Source organism: Ascidiella aspersa, chromosome 1 (genome assembly GCF_963924565.1).
Source record: "Ascidiella aspersa chromosome 1, kaAscAspe10.2, whole genome shotgun sequence".
Lineage (NCBI taxonomy): Eukaryota > Metazoa > Chordata > Ascidiacea > Phlebobranchia > Ascidiidae > Ascidiella > Ascidiella aspersa.
In genome coordinates this window covers 26679041-26699707 of record NC_139447.1, presented here as the reverse complement: position 1 = coordinate 26699707, position 20667 = coordinate 26679041, and the positions used below count along the sequence as shown (strand labels likewise).

At 37.2% G+C, this 20667-nt stretch overlaps 1 protein-coding gene across 1 annotated transcript; it reads left to right on the top strand.

Annotated features, from left to right (window-relative positions):
• The first annotated feature begins 1299 nt into the window (after positions 1-1299).
• LOC146168895 (sodium-dependent noradrenaline transporter-like) lies at positions 1300-18930 on the top strand. The gene is made up of 15 exons (XM_083386308.1): positions 1300-1606; positions 1975-2054; positions 4011-4176; positions 9769-9903; positions 10171-10258; positions 11085-11222; positions 12428-12566; positions 14040-14198; positions 14773-14852; positions 14935-15062; positions 15938-16050; positions 16332-16563; positions 16685-16785; positions 18223-18390; positions 18461-18930. Exons 1-15 carry the CDS (start codon positions 1300-1302, stop codon positions 18539-18541), a joined length of 2115 nt encoding a protein of 704 aa, XP_083242434.1. The 3' UTR covers positions 18542-18930.
• The last annotated feature ends 1737 nt before the right edge of the window (positions 18931-20667 follow it).

Below are 20667 nucleotides of genomic sequence, written 5' to 3'. Positions count from 1 at the left end.
ATACAGTTGTTAAGCTTAAATCATTTTTAAACGGAGTTTTGACGATATTTTACTATTATAATCGTGTTCCATTGACCCCCAGATAAGATAAGGCTTTTAGAAGTTTACGCCACAATAATTTTGGATACATGGTTAAACAAGATGACATTTAATAGCATGTCATAAAAATGGTGAGCTTTGGTGCTTAACCTTGAATATATGTTGCATTGGCCACATTGCACTATTGTGTATGCAGAAATATAAAACAGAACAAACAAGGACCATTGCGCTTGTCTCGAAAAACGTTCGCGTGTCTTTCGTCATCCTAACCATTTCAATACCTATAAATATCACAGCAAGGACATCTGGCCGTTGTCCGATCAGTGACCATTTTGATACAATGAAATGATTCGAAGCCGACCCTATTGGCACTGGTTTAAATTACATGTTAAATCACAGACTGGCAGTTGTCCAATCGCGAAGCCGATTTTTTATAACGCAACAGGAATAGTATGTAACCTTCCAAGCCAGTTGTTGACTGCCGCCAACACCAGTTGTATTTGTAGTCCTTGTCACTTGCACTTGACTTTTGTCGTAACTAAGATTTATTAGCTTTTCCAGTGCGGTTTATTGATTGTTTTAAGTACGTCTTGGAAAGAAATCACATTAGCGAAAGGTTAAGCAGTTTGGAAAAAGGATATTAAATATGTTAAATTATATGCAGTAGCTTAACGAATGTGCGATTTAATGAATGCAATATCTACGTTTATTTATATTAGCTTTGACATCATTAATGACTTCATTTTGACACTAATAGAAAGGTAAATATTTATGCCTCAAATGGTAGCTACGGTTGATACGTTAATTTGTTTTGTTACATTTACGCTGGCTTCGTTTGTATTTAAGAAGGCTGTACTAAATTGAAACTTTAGTCGCAGAAAATATAACAAATTGTCAAAAAAGATTATAATGAAAAAACCTTTGTTAATTTAAAATACACGAGGCTTAATTACACAACGATTTTATTACCTAATTTTACAGGGGGAATGCTACTTTTTTACATTTTGTCTAATTTAGGTAAACATCAATATATTGTTTGAAGGGGTCATCTGTTGTGAGCAGCATTAAAAACATACACATACCCGGTTTACGCATTCCAGTCGAACGTAAATCTGATATTGGGCTATCGACTTGTTGACTAATCTGGTTATGGAAGTGACGGCTTGAGGCTCCCGTCAGTGGCAGCTGTTGGGCGGAACAAACGCGACAAAGAAAACACTCGGCCACGACTATTTGTAGTGCGACATTGAGCGGCGCGATATGGGAGATTCAGATGAACGAAGGGGACAAGAGAACTGGGATACATTCGACTCCGACCCACCCGCCGCCCGGAAAGCAAGTCTTCTGAGCGCTCCTGGCAACTTAGGCGGTGAATTGGAAGACGACGCCAATCCGGAGTTCGCAGGCAGCGTTCGCCAGCAGGACAGCACTTTGCTGAACGCCAACGGCTACGCTCCGAAGCGACGGGTATCCGGCTACAGCTTGCAGCAAGGTGGGGGAGTCGTGGAGGCCGTGAAGACCGCGGTCCCGAAAAGGAAGCGAAGCAGCCAGCCGACAATCGATACAAGTAGGTTAACCTTCTTTGTTTGTATCTTCTTGCGCCATATTGGGGTGGTTTGTATTTTCATTCTTGTTGCCAGGACACGATTAAGAGAGCCTCATTTCTGTTAAGGCATTACGGGAAAAGTCAGTTTTGGGGCAGAAATCATCCAATACCAATACAAATTTTGTAAGATAAACATAGTCCCACATATTAGCCCAAAGCTATTGTTAATGGAGTTAGCCGAAATGTAGATTTCTAAAATACATAATGTCTATGGCTTACCAGGTTAACTTGAAATACTTGGGTCAAGGGTATATTTTATTAGCTATAGATACACGATACGTAATGAGGTATAATATAAGCAGATTTACCATTCATTTATTGGCTCAAAGGTCACACGAAATCACGGAAAGAGAGCACGGTCACCAACGTAAGCATGCAAAATTCTTCCAGCAACTACGGACTGGCACTGGTAAGAACTCGTTTTTTCAAAAATATTTCTTTGTTTTTCTTACGGATTTATATTGTAACATGGAAGTTGGTAATTTACCATATAATTCCTCATATTTTCAAATATTATTTTGTGAAATAGTTTAGTTACGGTTTGCGGATAACAAATAAGCTTTTCATTTAAGTAAATTCTAGTTACATGGAGGCAACGTAAAAAGATATAGTGCCGTCTCATATTTGCTTAGCATGCAGTATCCATTGGCAAATAAGTCATTGGTCAATATCGCAAATGGTTAAATTTTTTTTTTAATTGAACATTGTTTGGGAAACAGCACCTGTTTTCTATAGCCTGAAAGTCTATATAATTGGTGTAATTTGAGGTGTGTAGTAGTAGAGTTTTAGTTAGTTAAATCGTTGAAATGTTGGAGTCTTCTGTTGTCTATTTTTTTATATCCACTCTATATGTTTTTTTCAATACATCTTTAAATGGCAAATTTGTTGTGGTTTTGACAGGTATTCTTATTAAATAGATTAATTCTACACAACCTAAAGGACTCGCCGTTTCGCCTTAATAAATAATTAAAATTAGGGTTAAGAAAACTAATTAACAGTAAACCGCGTTAACAACGTAACAGTTTCTTTGTTTGAAACAACATAAGGATATTTAACTGATCAAACTAAATCGGTGGTCCATAGTTACGCCATACTTTTAATAAATAACGTAAGCTATTAAAGGCAGGCTTGAATTTTTCATTTACGAGAAGTTTTTTAAATTTGTTATAAATCAAACATATTATGACCGGAGGTTGTGAGTTCGAACCTCACTGCAGCTAGTTGTGTCTAGCCTGCCCTGCTTTCATCACTGATCGACAGATTCGGTGAGTCTGCAATGGCTTTTCGGTGTACATTAAAATCACGCAAGAATCCAAGCGAAAAAATGAGCACGTTTGCCGATATGTCATGTATACACTTATAGTAATTATAAATCCCCCGCTGTAAAACAAGATTGTCAAATTATAACTATATTCTTCATGTGGACATATATCTTTACTCGATTTAAAAAACCTTTTCGAGGAAACCAAAAACTATCGTTAGAATTTATGAACAAAACAGTTTTAGGGTTTCATATTTTACGCCATTTCGTTAAAATCATCATTGCCTTTTGATTCGTTCTAAATCATTTGGGAAAGATCGGAAATTCGCAAAAATAAAAAAACAACGTAAATATTAAACGTAACAATTTTATCCATAAAATATGAATTCTCTCTCGGCTGCCTTAAGGGTTTTAATGTGTGTGCCACCAACAATTTTAAATCTTGTTAGATTGCCGCAAGTAAAAAAGGTTACGGAGAACTGTTTCAATGGGCTTCACACTTTTCAGAAAGACTGTAAAACCGCATAACTATAGGATACATGGAAAATAAAACTGGATTTTTTAATAAACTTAATACTTCGTAAATTTTTCTCAATTCCTCGACAATGTTAGGGTATGTAAGGAAGAAATATGAATAAAACTTTGAGAACCACTGGGCTAACCTATCCAGTTATCGGAAATATAGCTGTGTATGCTCCTGGCTTAGGTCGGAAATTCAGCCTTGACGTCTAAGCTTCTGCTAATCTATTTAATTTGGGCGGATTTGACAAATTATTGGCAATTGCCCACGTGGTTTGTATTTGAATATTGTTTGGTGTTACCTTAAATTGATATCATTTCGAAATAGGTACAGCTTTCTTATCTTAGAAGACTTCGTAACTGTGTAAAAGCACACTCAATCCAATGTTTTTGTGTTAGGTAAAGTTGATTAAATCAGAAGAAAGCGCACCGACCGTAAACTTTCAAGAATCTCTAATAAAAATTTCGAAATTCGAGCACACCTTTCCGCAAAAACCCAAACAAAGCCAGGTTTCCGCGCAACCGCGACCTCGTCACAGCGCCGATACTACGGAGCGCACTATATACGCTGTGTTTCGCTCTCAGGTGCCCGAAGACAAGTGCCGTCGAATAGTGCCAAAAGATGGCAGCAACTCTCTGCAGCGCGAACAGTGGGGCCGCAAACTCGAGTTCTTGCTCTCGGTCATCGGCTTTGCGGTCGATCTCGGCAACGTCTGGCGCTTCCCTTACATCTGTTACCGGAACGGCGGCGGTAGGTTGTTCAGCTTGTCGATTAATCATAGATTTTCCTGGTAAAACGAACAGCAACTCTTTTCACATATTGAACCTGAGTTACTGTTTAATCATCCTCGGTTAATTGTGTTACGGGACTTCGATGTGTTAAATATTAGCCGATTTGAAAGTTTAAAATGCCCATGGGGTTGGCTTTAATTTTGTGTTACCTACCCTCGTGATAAAAGTTTAATAATTTAAGCATAATGGCTTTAACAAATGATTTGTTGGGTAACGGTTTAGTATTTCGCTCTCAATTTCCCAATGCCTTGAATTAGTTGCAGCATTTTCTCGGCCTTTGAGTCCAATTTTAAAAAGCGCATACACAAGGTATAGCCACTCAAAAACTATGTTATGTCATAGAATATTTACATAGAATATTTGGGATTAGTTTACGGTAATCTGCATTGCTGGAGTGGCCCGAATATGTCCTACGTTACACTATCGTAAAGTTGCAACGCAGCAGAATGTATATACAACTAGTTGCGGTTGGGAGCAAGGGAAGCAACGCCGCGTTCTACTACACGAGTTTAACTAAGCATTCTTACTGCGTTTGCTTGAGAACTTTCGATATATAAACGCCTACGCCCTACTTGCCTACATCAGTAGCAAAGGAACAGCGCGCACCCTCGCTATATCGTGCAGTGTTTCATCGGATGAATAACGTGTGACCATTATTAGAAACGATGTTAAAAGGTGTATGATATGTATTACTGAAAACTACAAAACCCAAGAAAAATCTTCACCGTATCAAACGTATTCTGTTTAAATTATTCATTTCTAACTGATTATAGTTAACAACAAATGAAACATTACGTCGAAAATATAGAAAACGTGTGAGTTTCAATACAGTACTGCCCCAAACATTACGTCGAAAATATAGAAAACGTGTGAGTTTCAATACAATACTGCCCCAGTACCCCTTTTATTAAATTACCATTTAATGAGGACATTTTAAAGTAAAGTCGCGAAGTCGAGTTGTTGAACGATAACTCGACGATGTATATGCAAACTAACTCGCAATGCAGGGTGGAATGTATGGACAAATTATTCCTGCTTTTATATAACGCACAGCATAGGAAATGTCCGACCGCAAAGTTACAATTACTACATTCAGACAGTTAATACATGCGGGATGTGCTTTTCGATGCAAACCAAAGACACCACATTGCCTATGCATCAACCATAATACATGTTTTGTGGCGTGGGAATGTATTTGACACAATTGCTTGGTATCAACGCCATTCTGACAAAACAAATGTTATTTTGTTTGGGCGGAAGTAACGACAGCCTATTTCTAAAGACTCGCATGTTAAAGTTTGACGGTCCTAGCCGATTGCAATGTTTAACACGCCATCTTTTTTAATGATAAAATTTGAACGTAAATTGTCCCTAAAATAGAGGTCACCAACCTACCACACTGGTCAAAAATGTTGACTATTTTTTAAGCGAAAATGTGAGATTTTCATTTTAGATTAATTTTTCGCGCTGATTCCGAATAAACCTTTTAGTTTTCTCTAAAATTTTCCAAAAAAAACTCATTGAAAACAATACAGGGCCCTTGACAACGTCTGACATCTACTTCTTTAAACATACGGCTCAGGTCATCACAATATAACTTTTAACAGATGTTTTGAATTGTTCTCCCCTTCTTAAATCCTTGGTATGGTATGTATTTTTGTTCGTCACTAACTGTGCAAAGGTATTCTGGAAAGAAGGAGTTCAAGTTAAAGTGCTGATAGTGCATTGTAAGTGACATGCATAACCCATCTATATGTTAAATAAAGCAGACCATTAATACCTACCAGAAAAGAATGCCATTTGAATTTTCGAAAAAGTTAGCGCACAGCCACTAAATACCAGCCAAGCACATAATTCCAGCGTTTTCCAATGTGCACCCTGAATTTTAGTAAATTGTTGGACAATCTAAATTCCTTTTCTTTCATTGAAGTGATAAACATTTTACAAAGTGAAACACGTATTGGGTCGTTCTGTTGTACACAGGAAATCCAATTTTGGATATACATTACAAATGTTACTTTTACGGTTTTTAGAAAAGTCTTTCATATTGACAAAGCAAACATAGCAGTCCTTCTCATTATAACATGGGGAACAGCAAAATACATGGATAGTGATTGTTTGTTTAGCCAATTGTGTGAGCTGTTTATAGTGTACAGGGAAGGCTACGTGTTTTGCCTTGGTTTCTTAATGGACAGGTTTCTTAATGAAATATGATTGTCTAACTTAGTGTTCTTTACAAATATGTTAGTAAAACCAGATAAAATAGTGCGTGAATCACATGAATGTTGGATAATGTTATCGTGCGCAAGGTGCCTAAATTAATAATACGGCAAAACATTGAAAATAATTAAAATGCAAATATCTTAAAAACCTGATGAGCTGGAAAAAAAGGGGTAGTTTTACCTTCAGCGACAAAAACACTCTAAGAATCAATTTATCACACCTCCGTTAAAAAAAAATTTCTGTTGACAAGTGATTAGCCGAATAACCCACGTTACTTCGAATGTAAACGAAATATATTGTTTTTGACAGCATAAACACATTGTATATTTTTTTTATTTAAAAAGTCAAATTACTGAAGTTTGGGCAACAATTTGTTTCGTGCATTTACGCAAGTAAATGGAAATATATCTGCGGTAACATCGTCGATGACAGCCCTTAAACATTTTTCAGAATTGTCCCTTGCAAGATTATTTTAAACTGAGTCAATGTTTGTTTGAGCAAGCACTAACTTTTTATACTTAGGTTAGCTGTATACAATGAATGAACGACACATTAAATTAATATTGCTTCTTCACGTTTTTGTGCCTTTCAAATGTTGACACACTAGCCTACATCCAGATAGATTGCTGAATTTTAAAAGAAATCTGTTTCTGTCAGTGTTTGAGAAGTAAAATTTACTGCGCAAATGGTCTGGTGATGCTATTTGCGCAGTTGCGCACCTAAGATGGAACACTGTTTGTCGTTCACGTAGCAAACACAGTGTTGGATAATTACGAGATGAGTAGTGAAGTAAGTAACAAAAGAGCAAGATAGGAAAAAAATGGAGCCTGGCGAAGGCAAGTTTGTGCGAAACGCAGTTTAATGAGTGTTTATTCACTAGTTACACAGAACCTGTGGATATGTGCTCACTACAGCATTTTGTCAACAAACAGGTCTTGGTTCAGTCACATCTCAGAAACATTCAGAGAGAACACATAGGACAACCTAAATTGTAGCAAAAGTAGGCCAGTCTAAAGATAAAAGCAGCCAGCTTTATTTGTTAAATGGCATATAACGCATTTTTGTACACAGGAAATCCAAATTTGGATATACATTACAAATGTTACTTTTACGGTTTTTAGAAAAGTCTTTCATATTGACAAAGCAAACATAGCAGTCCTTCTCATTTAAAGTTGGTTGATTTCGATGATCTTTAGGTGCGGTTCGTATATTTACTTTGAATTCTTACGGGTTAACGAGAAAACTACCTCGAAAGGATAACGGTTGTTTGTTTTTTTACTTAATCGGGTTTACATAATCTTGTCAAGGTTGTTTTACTATCCCTTTATCGGGTATCTTTTAAAATAATCGATTTTTAACTGCAGCAATGTCATTTGTGCCCAATGAGTAATTCAAATGCCCTGGATTTTTTTTAGCATTGCCAATAAGGTTAAGTATTGCAAAAACTTCTCTAAAAATGTTATATAAGATATAGTTTGCCTTTCTCGAAGATGTTTTGATAACTATCCCAAATGGCCTACGTCATACTAGCTTTCTATGACGTATTGTGTTACGCCAAGACGCATTTGGCAACAGTCGGCCGTATGCTCGGACGCAAACAAACTTAACCGTTTAGCGAACGATGACGGGGCTAAAGTTGTTTTTGGGGGTATGCAGCGAGGCTGCTGAATTTGTAAAAAAAACCGTTGAAGTAGAAATGCGAAAGAGCAAATTTCACGAGTAGTTAGGTTGACGGATCGCAGATAGATTTGTTGTTTAGCTGCTGCAACTTGATGGAAGAACTCCTGAACTGTCTGCGGCCTCTCGAACTTCAAAGCCTCTCCCAAGGCGCGCTAACATAGTTCAGTTGGAGGATCTCTGAGGATTAGGCTATAATTGCGGGCGCCGTTGAAGACACTTGCGTTTCGGCGTCGAGGTTTTTGTTTCGTGGTTTTCCAACGTAATCCAGCGATCTTCTGTGTGGCTTTTCTTCAAAATAAAATCAATGTGTGGGATGTGTAGCTTTCTTACTGAAGATTGTACAACAACGGGTTGCAAAGTCGTAGCATAGTAATGAATTGTTTCCCGTTGCGATATTTTATGATGTTTAGTTGTGTAGGGCGTCGATGAGTAAAGTTACTAAGCCATAACCCACATTGGGTGACTGAGGTATAATATTAAAAACGCATTAATGCAGTGAAAGCGAATTAAAAGGAATGAGAGAGAGGGAGAGAAATGTAGGTATATTCATGTTATAAAAAAAATAAATCGAGACAAAGTATTACTCGTTTAAAAGTTGCTTTTGTATTTATTTGTGAGTTTTTTTTGGGTTTGAATGCCCGAGTCGTGCTTATTTTGTAACGATTTGCTGAAGCTTGTATGGTAATGTTAGTTGAGAATATCATGAACTAAATGTTAGTTAAGAATATCATGAACGATTAATTTGAAATTCCTCATGCCATTTTCAGTCTTGTCAAAAAGCGAAACATGACTCAAAAAAAACGACAGGCTAAAAAATGTTTTTACAGAAAGTCGTTATGCTCATCTTTATATTGTGTCCATTAGTATACATATTTGTTTTATTAGAGTTTGGTGTACAAGATATTTTACAAGCGCCATCAATACTTAAGGTATTGTTGTCTGGCAGCCAGCATAAACCGAAACCTTGTTAATCTGTTTGTGAAGGAAACTTAGTCAAATAGAATATTGGCTGTAAGATTGCCCAAACGCCAAGTAGAGTACCAGCTGCAAGACCGCCAAAATGTCTAGTACATCTTCCTTTAATGAACAAGAGACACACGGCAAAATGATCGCCAACAACAACAGTGAGCATAAGACCTTTTTGTCCACTAGCTCCACAGTAAACGGCGAGTTTGAAAAGAAAAGGCTCTACTCTGACGACGGAAGCGCCGTGACCGATGTCACCGACATCGGCCGGGAAGGCTGGAGCCACAAGTTTGAGTTTTTACTCTCTGTCATTGGTTTTGCGGTCGATCTTGGCAACGTGTGGCGATTTCCCTATATCTGTTTTAGGAACGGCGGAGGTGAGAAAGCCAATAGCCTTGCGTCACACATGGTTGTTGTCTGCGGTATTAGCTCGGGGTTCCAACAAAAATAACAACCGTTTATAATTGGCTTGTCCCGCTTGGCTATTGAGGCAATTAAATCAACACAAAAACTAATACACATGCTTTTCATATTGTACAAAAAAACGATTTTTAATGGTAAAAAATGTTAATTTTTCCAGGAAAATTATGCTATTATTAGAGTTGATATGTAAAGTTGATCAAATAACTTAAAAGGACAACAAACGATATATTATATTAATTATGGTCATTTTATCTTACAGGAGCATTTCTCATTCCCTACTTCCTTATGATAGTTTTCGGTGGAATTCCGTTGTTCTACCTTGAGTTGGTGCTGGGCCAATACCATAGATCCGGGTGCATTTCCATCTGGAGAAAAATCTGCCCTCTTTTCAAAGGTAAGACAAGATTGAATCTTTCAAACATCAAACTTTTTATAATATGCCACGTATGATTTATTTAATACATTTTTTTAACGTATCGCTAATAGAGTGTTTAAATACCGTGTCGGGGTTTGTATATTCGTTTTGGTCGTCCACTCACCCTTTTCAAGTCATGTATGTGTTGTTTTAAACTTAAAGTGTTCCTGGAAAAATGTGTTTATTGCGTAAGTTAGGCTTATCATAACGCAGATTTAAGTTGAGTACATGCCTTTGTGTTTTCAGGAGTGGGGTATGCGATATGCCTAATCGCGCTTTTCGTTTCCAGTTATTACAACACGATTATCGCGTGGGCGGTCTACTATCTGTACAGGTAATAATTAACTATTTTTTACTGTTCAAAGGATGCGTTTATAGATAATTTTTAATTTAGTGTTTATTCCTCTCGGTCATTCCTTAATTTAGCACAAACGACTTGAATTGTACTACTTTTCTATTATATTGCTGGGGGCGTATATATACTGCATACATAAAAGGCTTATCAGTCGCTCAGCGTAATCTGATTTCTTGCTTATTTGTTTACAAGGCAGACTACTTAGCGGTTGCAAGGCGTGCGCATGCCACCTGGAACTTGTCTCTCGGCTGCACGCCTTTACGCGGGCGGGCTTTTTTACCCAGTTATTTATCTCGGTCATGCTCATAAGAGATAATCTTCACGATGTATACTTATGCCAGACGCGGAATTTTATCTCATCTCCTGCTAACGGCTTTAGCGAGAATCGTGTTACACATCGCTATTAGTGTTTCCACCATATTAAAAAGCCTTTTTACTTCGGGGTGCAGAAACAGAGGCACAGCACAATAGTTTACAAAACCGCTATGCGAGACTTAAGCCTTCACAAAAGTTTAGAGTAGATAGGGCATCTACATTGCTAGCTGACAAATGTCACAAAATTTGGTTCGAAAAATTACAACAGTCTAAAAAATCTAAAAGCAGTAATTTTATTTTTACTTGGCTTAATCGTGTAAATATTTATCGGCATTAAGGTGTACTTCTTCGTAACAGATGGTGAACTCATTAATTAAGATGCGAGAGTGGTCTGATAGGTAAAATGACTACGCGTGCGTAATTATTTGTGTTAGGATTCGTATAATGTGACTTTAATTGGGCCACACTTATTTCGCTAACCATTTTCTAGCTCATTTGCATCCGAGCTCCCGTGGGCGCATTGCAACCACACCTGGACCGACTCCAACTGTGTAGATCAAATATCGTCCGCAGCCAACAACCTGACCTGGAGTAACACGTCCGAGTCGCCCGCCCACCAGTTCTTTGAGTAAGTATTCACGAGCTTTGTTTACAATCACCAAACATCGCAGCCACATGAATCATGCTTTAAAAACGTCTGCTTTCTCTCGTCGATTTGAACGTTATTTTGGGTTGCTAGTTATTCATGCGTCTTACGTACGAACATCTAAGATTCTTGTTTGGAGTGGGATCATGAAATTTGTTTTAGAGATGACGTCACAAGTTACCTCTAAACCAGAGAGGGCGAACCTTTTCATCGCGCGGGTCACAAACACGACCTAATTATTTATAAAATGCTCAAGTGGGTCATATATTTAATTATTTGCTAATTTTATACGAAACTTTGCTGCTGCACCATCTTAAGTGTTATGTCTGGTTTGGTAATTTAAGGGTTTTGGACGATTTTCAAATTCGGATTCACACGAATATTTACAATCTGAATAGTTAATAAATGCAGCAGATTTTTTATGGGATTACAGGAGTTGAGCAAAAAAGCATTTCAGGATGGTTTAGCCAGGGTATTCACATTTTTGTCTGTGAGCTCCTAATTTCCCGCCACCCTTTACGTTTTACAGCGATAAACAAAATCCTTTTAGTTGTCTATTTTTCTGCACACATTTGTTCAAGTGCAGTTAATGTAGGCCTGCTCGTCACCCCTGAAACACTTACTACCAACATATTTGGTAGCCTTGATTTGAACAGTATATTCCCATATAACAAAGAATTGTTGTTTTTACATTTATCATTTTCTGAAAAAGATTAATAACATTTCGGTATTTCTAGAGAAACAAGGTGGTCATTAATAGTCTGTGGTGTCAGTGGTTCGCCATCCCTGCTCTAAACGTTGCGTACTAAAAGAAGCAATGTTTAAAACACTACACAGTTCAGTCATTTTGTTAAAGAGATGTTACTTTCAATTCAAAAGCTACATTATAAAGATGGTAGCGATTCGTGAAAAAACAAAAAACGCCTTTATGTTGTTTAAATCTTTGTAAGTTACATTTTTGATGGTGCGACGAGACGTACAACGCTTTTGGCAAAAACATTTTGTTTAAATTGGGTGAGACAAACGGCGGAGCATGCCTCCCATGGACTCGTCCCTGCGTACAAGCGATTAAAGCATAATTCTGCATTAGAAGTTGAAAAAGTTGTCCCATTATGGCGGTTATAGTTCATTTTCATTCTAACAGTTAATTCCGGTGCAAACAACCACGTTTCTCTTTGCTCGTACAGGCGCCACGTCCTTGAAATGCACAAGTCAAAGGGAATCAACGATCTCGGATTGCCTCGTTGGCAGCTCGTCATCTGTTTATTTATCGTCTATATTTGTCTCTACTTTTGCCTTTGGAAAGGAGTTCGCTCGTCCGGCAAGGTATGGCCACAATCTGCGTTCATCGACACTGGATAACTTCTTTAGTCATTATCGATTAAATCTATACAGAATTAAGGGAAACGGCTCTCGGTGCACGTAACGTCACAGTAAACATATACATAATGATAACAAACAAACTGTAGGTCGTTGCCAAAAAGATTTGACAAAAGTGATTATAAATTTCTCCAAACCTCTCAATAAATGTTTAGCTGTTAATAATCCTTCACCTTTGTTGTTTAGCGCAGAAGTCACCAAAGTGTTTTAATCAAGGACTGTAAACAATCGCGGACAATATGTACAATTTTGTATTAATTTTATTTCATTTGATTATTTCTAAACGTTTTTATTTTAACGAAACACAATAAAAAGTAAGTTTAAAATTATGTCAATATAGCTTCGTATTGCTCCTGATAAGCATTTTCGTTAATGAACAATAAGGATCATTGTTTTAAAAAATGTGCTCCTGTGCAGAAGAATTAAACCGTCTGACCAAACGTGGCCCGCGGGCAGTAGTTTACTGACCACTGGTATAAGACATCCACCTATTATCCCAAGTGCTCTAGACCAGTGCTCCGCAACCTTTTTTCACTTGCGGCACACCAACAGGGCTAAAACAATTCGGCGGCACACCTACGAAATATATGTCGATAGACAACATACAATATCAGCAAAAATACTAAAAAATTTGACGTATTGCATTCCTTTATCTTCTGATTTTGCGTTTTTGAAAACTTCCTAAATTTTCTGAAGCAGGTCAAAGTTCTGAAAATTGACCCCCCTTGCAATCGCTGATAAGGGAACAGAGGGCTAGCGTTGGAAATATGAAACCTGAAATTGGCCCTTTGTACTTTTTAGCTTAATTAATTTTTCGAAACAGCTGCCAAGACTATTTATCCAATCACAAACTGCCAATTTACAATGATATTTATAGGCGCCGGACTTTAAAAGATCCAGGGCGTTGTTTGAAATCAGTACAAAATGCTTATTTGTCGTTGTCAGTAATCACCAACATAACGTAACAATCTTTAGGAAACCGATTTAGCGCTACTGTGTTTTATCATTTGAAATAATGTTTTGTGTCTCTCGCCTCTTGTAATTTTCTTAGTAACACATAGCAAATGCTCGCTCTAAAACGACGAATGGATAGAAACAACAAAGAAATTATCTAAGCGCTGATCTCTGTCAGTGAACAATATAATGCGTTCGCGATACACGTTAATTTATTCACAATACTGAATGGTAAAGCGTTAACTTATACTTGCTGACGTAACATACCAAGGTCAAAATACTTGCTTTGATGAGATTTACATTTTTCGCGTCAATTTGACTGATTGTTAAAAATTATCCTTCAAAAAGTAACACACCTCCGAGAATACCGCGTTTAGTGCTAATGGAAGAGGGGCACAACTTATGAATGGTTGAGAACATGTTTCTGCAAAACATGAATTTGATATACTGTTTTTCATTATTTAGGCGGTTTGGGTGACTGCGACCTTCCCTTACGTGGTGCTGTTCATATTGCTAATACGCGGTGCAATGTTGCCCGGGGCCTCCATGGGTATCGAATATTACCTGCGACCACAGTGGCATCTTCTGCTAAAGCCTTCTGTGTGGCTTGAAGCTGCAACGCAGGTAAACTAAGGATATAATCACGATGTGCTTAACAACAAACCTAGATTGGGCATTTTAATTTCGACGACCACCGAAAGCAAAAATAGAAATTACAGAATGACGAACAGTTAAACTGGACAGAAGTTTTCAGAATCGTTTTGGTGCGTTTTTCGAACTGAAAAAATGTTAACTTTAATAAGTGTAATTCAAAAACTCCAAAATAAAAAAATCACACATTTATAAAGTATCATCAGTGAACTCAGATCTGTCATCGGAATTAACAGTCAAGTTTGCATACTTCAGTCACGCTTCACAACTTAAAAATAAAAAAGTTCAACCAAGTAAACATGACAAAAAAAAAAGTTCAACTAAGTAAACATGAAAATGGAAAATATTTGCTGATTACATATAAATGTTTGCATTCCAAAGGACGATGTACTCTTGTTGATTGACCTTTATACACTAGAAGTGGCAAACAAAACCAAATACTTGAATGAAGTTATTTGGCACATGTATGATTCAACGTTGTCGGCGTTTTTTGTTGGCTTGCGAAATAATTGCCAAGCTTTTACATTTTGCTTCTATTTCTTTTCAGGTATTTTTCTCCTTGGGCCCAGGATTCGGCACACTTATTGCACTTTCGAGCTACAACCGCTTTCACAACAATTGTTACAGGTAGGTTGTTCGTCTTTGTGCGAAACGGGTAAGCCACTCGAGAATGAATGAACCCTGACGTAACATGATTTCGTTTTCACAGGGATGCGTTTATCACTAGCGTCATAAACTGCGCAACGAGCTTCCTGGCCGGTTTCGTGGTGTTCTCTGTGATGGGATACATGGCGCACATTCTGCACAAGACCAATATAGAAGATGTGACAACACCGGGTAAGGAATAAATGCTCATATTTCTTCCCAAATAAGGGTAGATATGTCCGATAATACCGTATCGGTTTTCGTCCGATACAAGGGTAGGATCAATGTCGATTCGATACAAAACCTTTTTGTGCATTTCTGGCATGGTTTACTAAAAACTGCTCGTTTTATACTTTAAGGGGAATTTCTCAACAAAAATAGTGAATTACTATTCGAAGATATAACTGAGCTTTCTTATGTGAACTTTTTAGCTCAATAATCTGGAAAATATTCATTATAGACGTTTTAATTTGATCATATTTGCTATGGTAATGACGTCATTGGCTAGCGGGTCGGACGTATGGGATAACCCGTAAATTGGTCTATGTAAGGCTAGATATATTTTCAAGTTATGGCAAATAAACATTCGGCATCATTGATTTTCGTGTTTCATTGAATTTATTAGAGGGTGGCCAAAACTGTTGGTTAGTTCAAAAAGCAATTTTAGTTGCGTACACTATGCACGGATCTGTAATGTAGCTTGATAATAAATTGCAAAGCCAAAAAGGTCGAGTAAATCGATACATTAACTGAAGATGATACAAGCTCGTATCGAAACGTCTTAATCAAGATGCTGTCGATTTACTCGAACTTTTTGGCTTTGCAATTTATTATCAAATTTTCGTTGCAACAAAAAAAAATGTTTTGTGTTAATTACTAAAAAGGCGAAATATAACGGATGTGTGAAAGGTATATTTATCGCTTTTATATAAATACTATTGACCAAAAATAGAGCCCTCTTATTTTGGTCATTATAATTACGTAAAACACACCGTTTCCTATATACGTGTTCGTTTAGTTTTACCACTGTTGTAATTATTAATCTGATGACTTTGCAATACGTCAAGGAATGGGTTTGCTGTTCGTTGTGTATGGCCAAGCTCTCACTACATTCGGCGGTTCAGTGTTCTTTTCCATCATGTTTTTTCTCATGATCATCACACTGGGACTTGACAGCTCGGTAAGATATTCCTTTATTATACAAAATGCATCACATCCACTGGCTTAAATTTGTTTTTACAAAAATAATATTTTCAGTTCAGTTAGGAATCAGCTTTTTTGTTACACAAAAACAGTTCGCAAAAAAAAAGCATATACCGGTTCATAAAGATACGGTTCGAATTCGGCTTGACTCCTAATTGCAATAGACTATAAAGCCTTACTTATCGTGCTGTCAATATTTGCAGCCAGTAATGTCTTGGCTCGATTCTTGGTGAATAAAGAAACCGTCACTTTATTTAGTTCGGGGGTCTTGAGGCAGTCATTACTGGATTCTCGGATGAGTACCCGGAGTTGATCGGCAAACATCGCGAGAAGTTCGTTCTGGGCTTCCTTTGCCTGAGCTTTTGCTTGGCACTTTCAACAACCACCTATGGAGGCATCTACCTCATCACCTTGCTCGAAACCTACGCAACTGGCGCCGCCATTATGACCGTGGTATTGCTTGAAGCTATATCGGTCAGCTGGTTTTACGGTAAGATTTTCGCGCAATACACTCCAGATGAATTCATTTTCTATAATTGTCTCCAATTCATTACAATTATAATTATCTGTAAATCAGTTTGCATTATTTGTTTCTGGTTTATTCTATTCAGGAATCGACAGACTAAGTGGAGACATTAAAGCGATGATTGGATTCGGCCCAGGAATGTACTGGCGTCTTTGCTGGAAATATATCAGTCCCATTTTCCTTGGAGTGAGTATTAAAACTATCAACGTATCGTGGACTGGTCGGCCCTTTATGTTAGATGTGTTGGAAAAAGAGTAATTTAATTCGGCTTAAAAACTCATTAGATAATTAGAGAAATATATTAGTCGTTTTGTTTTTAAAATGTCTATGCATATTGGGCAAATTTTAGCAAAACTTAATGTTATAAACGAAGTATAGAGGCTACTGAGCATTGTCTTAATCGAGCATGTTTAACCAGTGTAAAACTGTTGGCTTAAGTCAGTAACTGAATTGACCTCATTGCAAACCTCTTCGATGTTTTACAGATTTTTTTACAGAATGCTAGAAATAAAGAGAGTTAAGCCTTTTTAAACTGTTAACACTTTGTCGGGTAGCAAAGTTAATCGTAAGCTAGATCTTGCCGCGAGTTTCTGGTTACCTTTGCTACTTTCAGTTTTTTTTTATAGTTTGCTGACGGTAAACGACATTCCGCAGTTTGACTGACGCGCTCCAATCGTCAATAAGACGCCCCCTTTTTTTAACCGGGGACCTATCGGGTTACCGCGGCATTATCAGCTCATCTTGTTTTCTTTGCCTACCTTGGTATGGTAATGAGTCGTACTTTACATAGAATAGCCTTAACCACTGGACACACATTTTTTTATTTGACAGCGACCCACATGTTTTACTGTTATAAATTTGTTTTAAATTACGTCACTTTACTGAAGCCATTTAGCTGAAATTACCCGAATTAGATTAGGTCATTTAATTGCACGACTTGTCTCTATGTCGGCTTAACGGTTATGATTTTGCAGACAGAGCTTAACATAAGTTATATAAATATTTACAAAATATTATAAAAAAAATATTCAAAATAAATTAAATATTCTACCAAGCACATGTAGTGGAAATTAGATAGTTCATAAAAAAAGCCACGACATAATATTAAATACATTCTGCAAGTTGTTTAAAGAAATTTGAAACTTGAAAGATAAAGGCAGTACAGTACACTGGGTATAAGACCACACCAACGTCCAACATACATTGGTAAAATTAGATAGCCATATCATTTTAAACTGCTGTAAAACGTTGCCCGATTGACTAAGCTAGTGGTCGGCAAAATGTGTGCGGCGGCCCAAATGTGGGCCTTTTAACCAATTTTTGGTTGGCCGTGAGTTATGTTTTAATAGTTTAGTTTCATCATGTAGTTGTGGGCCGCGTGACTCATAGCAGTACATTTAACTTAGTGTGTGTGGTCTAACATTGTGACGTCATTGCAAAAATTTGTATGCCCCAGCCATAACAAAAATCCTGGATTTTCCTCTGTTTTCGTAGTTTTACGTATAGTGAACCTTTAATAGCTCTGGAAAGATTATTTTGGGCCGCGACAAAAACGTTTGCCAACCACTGGATTATAAGCCTTATAGTTTGGATTCAATGAACCATCGTTTGTAACTTATTCAGTTTATGATCATAATGGGCATCGTTTTCACCACCAACCTCGAGTACGACGGCTACGAGTATCCTGATTGGTCAACTGCTCTCGGTTGGATGATCACACTTTCTTCCATGTCCATAATACCCGCTTACGCCATCTACCGGTTTTTAAGAGAACCTGGATCACCGAAACAGGTATTGGGCATTTGTTGTTTGCTAACTTAATATTAAAGTATTTTGTATGGTAACCATTTTTTCTTTTCAGCGTTTATTCGTTCTGCTCAGGCCAGAGGTCGGAGGTCACGCTCAACCACGCGAATCGCTCGCTATGACGTCACCGGCATAAAGTGGTCAAAAAATGACTTCTATGGGAATTTTAGCACTCTTAATGTGTGTCTGGATGCAAGGGCGCTGCAGAACTCTTTGCGTTTGTGGCGTATTTAAAATCGATCACACAGATATTGCGACATAAACCTCCTCGATACTAAAGTTCAACGTGCTAATGAAGCGGACGCAGATCCAATTCTCAACTCTAAGATATTATGTAAACTGTTTAGTTAAACGTAAACTAACGAAATTTATTCCATCAGCGTTCTGTAAAATCAAAAGAAACAACAATTTTTGTTACTTGTCGTTTTGTGTTTTAAATATTTGCATTAACGTTTCCGACTGTACATTATGTCCTTTATTTGCTTCGTCCATTAAAAACTTGACCGTCCTTCGTCAACATGTATATTGCACTTGTTCCATTTGGTTGAGCTTGTTATACAGCGTTAGTAGAAACTTTGCCTAACTTTAGTTGGCATTTTTTGCCTGTTTTATCTTTTTTCTGAGCTTTATTTTATGCCGTTTGGACGCGTTTCAGCCTAACCCAAGCGAATTTTGTTGTGCAAATATTTGAACACAGCCTTGTACATATGACACAGCCAGACATATTTTATGGAAAATTGTGTTTTGTTTTCAAACGTGTGTGGTGAGTTACCAAATGGTCGGAAAAAATGTTTCTTTTTGTCTCGGAAGGTCCATTGTCAATCGAACAATGAACATATATCGACAGTTACTACACATCAAATTTTATTTGTGATATTGTTAACTGCATAGATGTTACGTGATGATAACGCAATAATTTCCCGATTTAATAGAAAACTATAACATTTAGAAATGCTTCGCGACCCACCTTATACAGCTTCGAGACCCACCAATGGGTCGCAACCCACTGGTTGGGAAGTACTAATCTAACAGGTTGCATGACATTTTTGAGAGAAGTTGATGTCACAATGTTTAGTCATAACATGAAGTCATAAAATAACTAAATCTAAAAACTAGTTTTGTAAAATGAACTTGTGCTCAAATATGCAAAGTTAAGTCTATGACGCCATGCTCCGAAAAATTGCATTTGTTTGTTTTTTAAATAGGTCTAATTTACTATTACTCGATATTATCGCATTAAATAATATTGCAAAAACATTCTTTTTATGTATAGCGCAACGCGTTGAGGTAAAAGACATTTTCTTAAAACGGACATAACATGCTAAACGAAAATAAATATGTTTATAAAGTAAAAGCAAAATGTATAGTTTGGGCATGGTCTAGTGACCCCGATCCCTGGTTTTAGCTCTGGAAAGACCAATGTGATAACACAGTGTGCATCGTGACACATTCAGGTTCATTCACGCCCGCATGGGGGAGCGACTCTCAGTTAATGAACTATAAACCAGTGTGACTTCCAACCTAGGAGTCCCGACACCCAAGGGGGTTGCAAGAGGTTGTATGGGGGTCCTAGTGTGGTATTAGATACAGATAAACTTTAGAAGTAATAAGCAATATGACCTAAAATTTTAGCAGTATATGGAAGGACCAAAAGCAACCACCAGTATAACAGTGTTTTTTATGTGGCTTTTGCTGCAATGAACCGTCGTGTTTATGACGCCACCATTACAGTTTCCTTTTAATGAATCAAGCGTAGCTTCAGTCAAACAATGTCTAATAAAATGAATGGACGATCAAACCGTAACTTTAGTTCGTTGTGCTTACTTAAATCCGGACATTCTAGTCAAATTTTCTAGATATTTTCCGATTTGAATTTTGCCAATTTTGATGTGTGTTTTTATTGGCTCTGGTTTATGTATTGAGGGCTGAGAGAACAAAAAGTTTGGGAACCACTGATCTAAACGAAATTTATACAATCTATTTTCTTCGTATTGAGTATTTTGTACTTGTGGAATAATCAATTGCTGATAGAATTTTTTTAATTCGTATTGTGACCTACAATGTTTAACAAGTAAAAATCCAGATATAACAGTTATAAAAACGTGAATTGTGATTGATAACACTTGTTGGCGCAAATGGCTGCGATAATTAAAACATACATCCTTTCATGTGTAATGTATATGCATAGCATAGATTTTAGGCTAATTAACTTGCGAAAGTAATTCTAAACATTGTTTACGCCTAAATTATTTTTTTTTTACT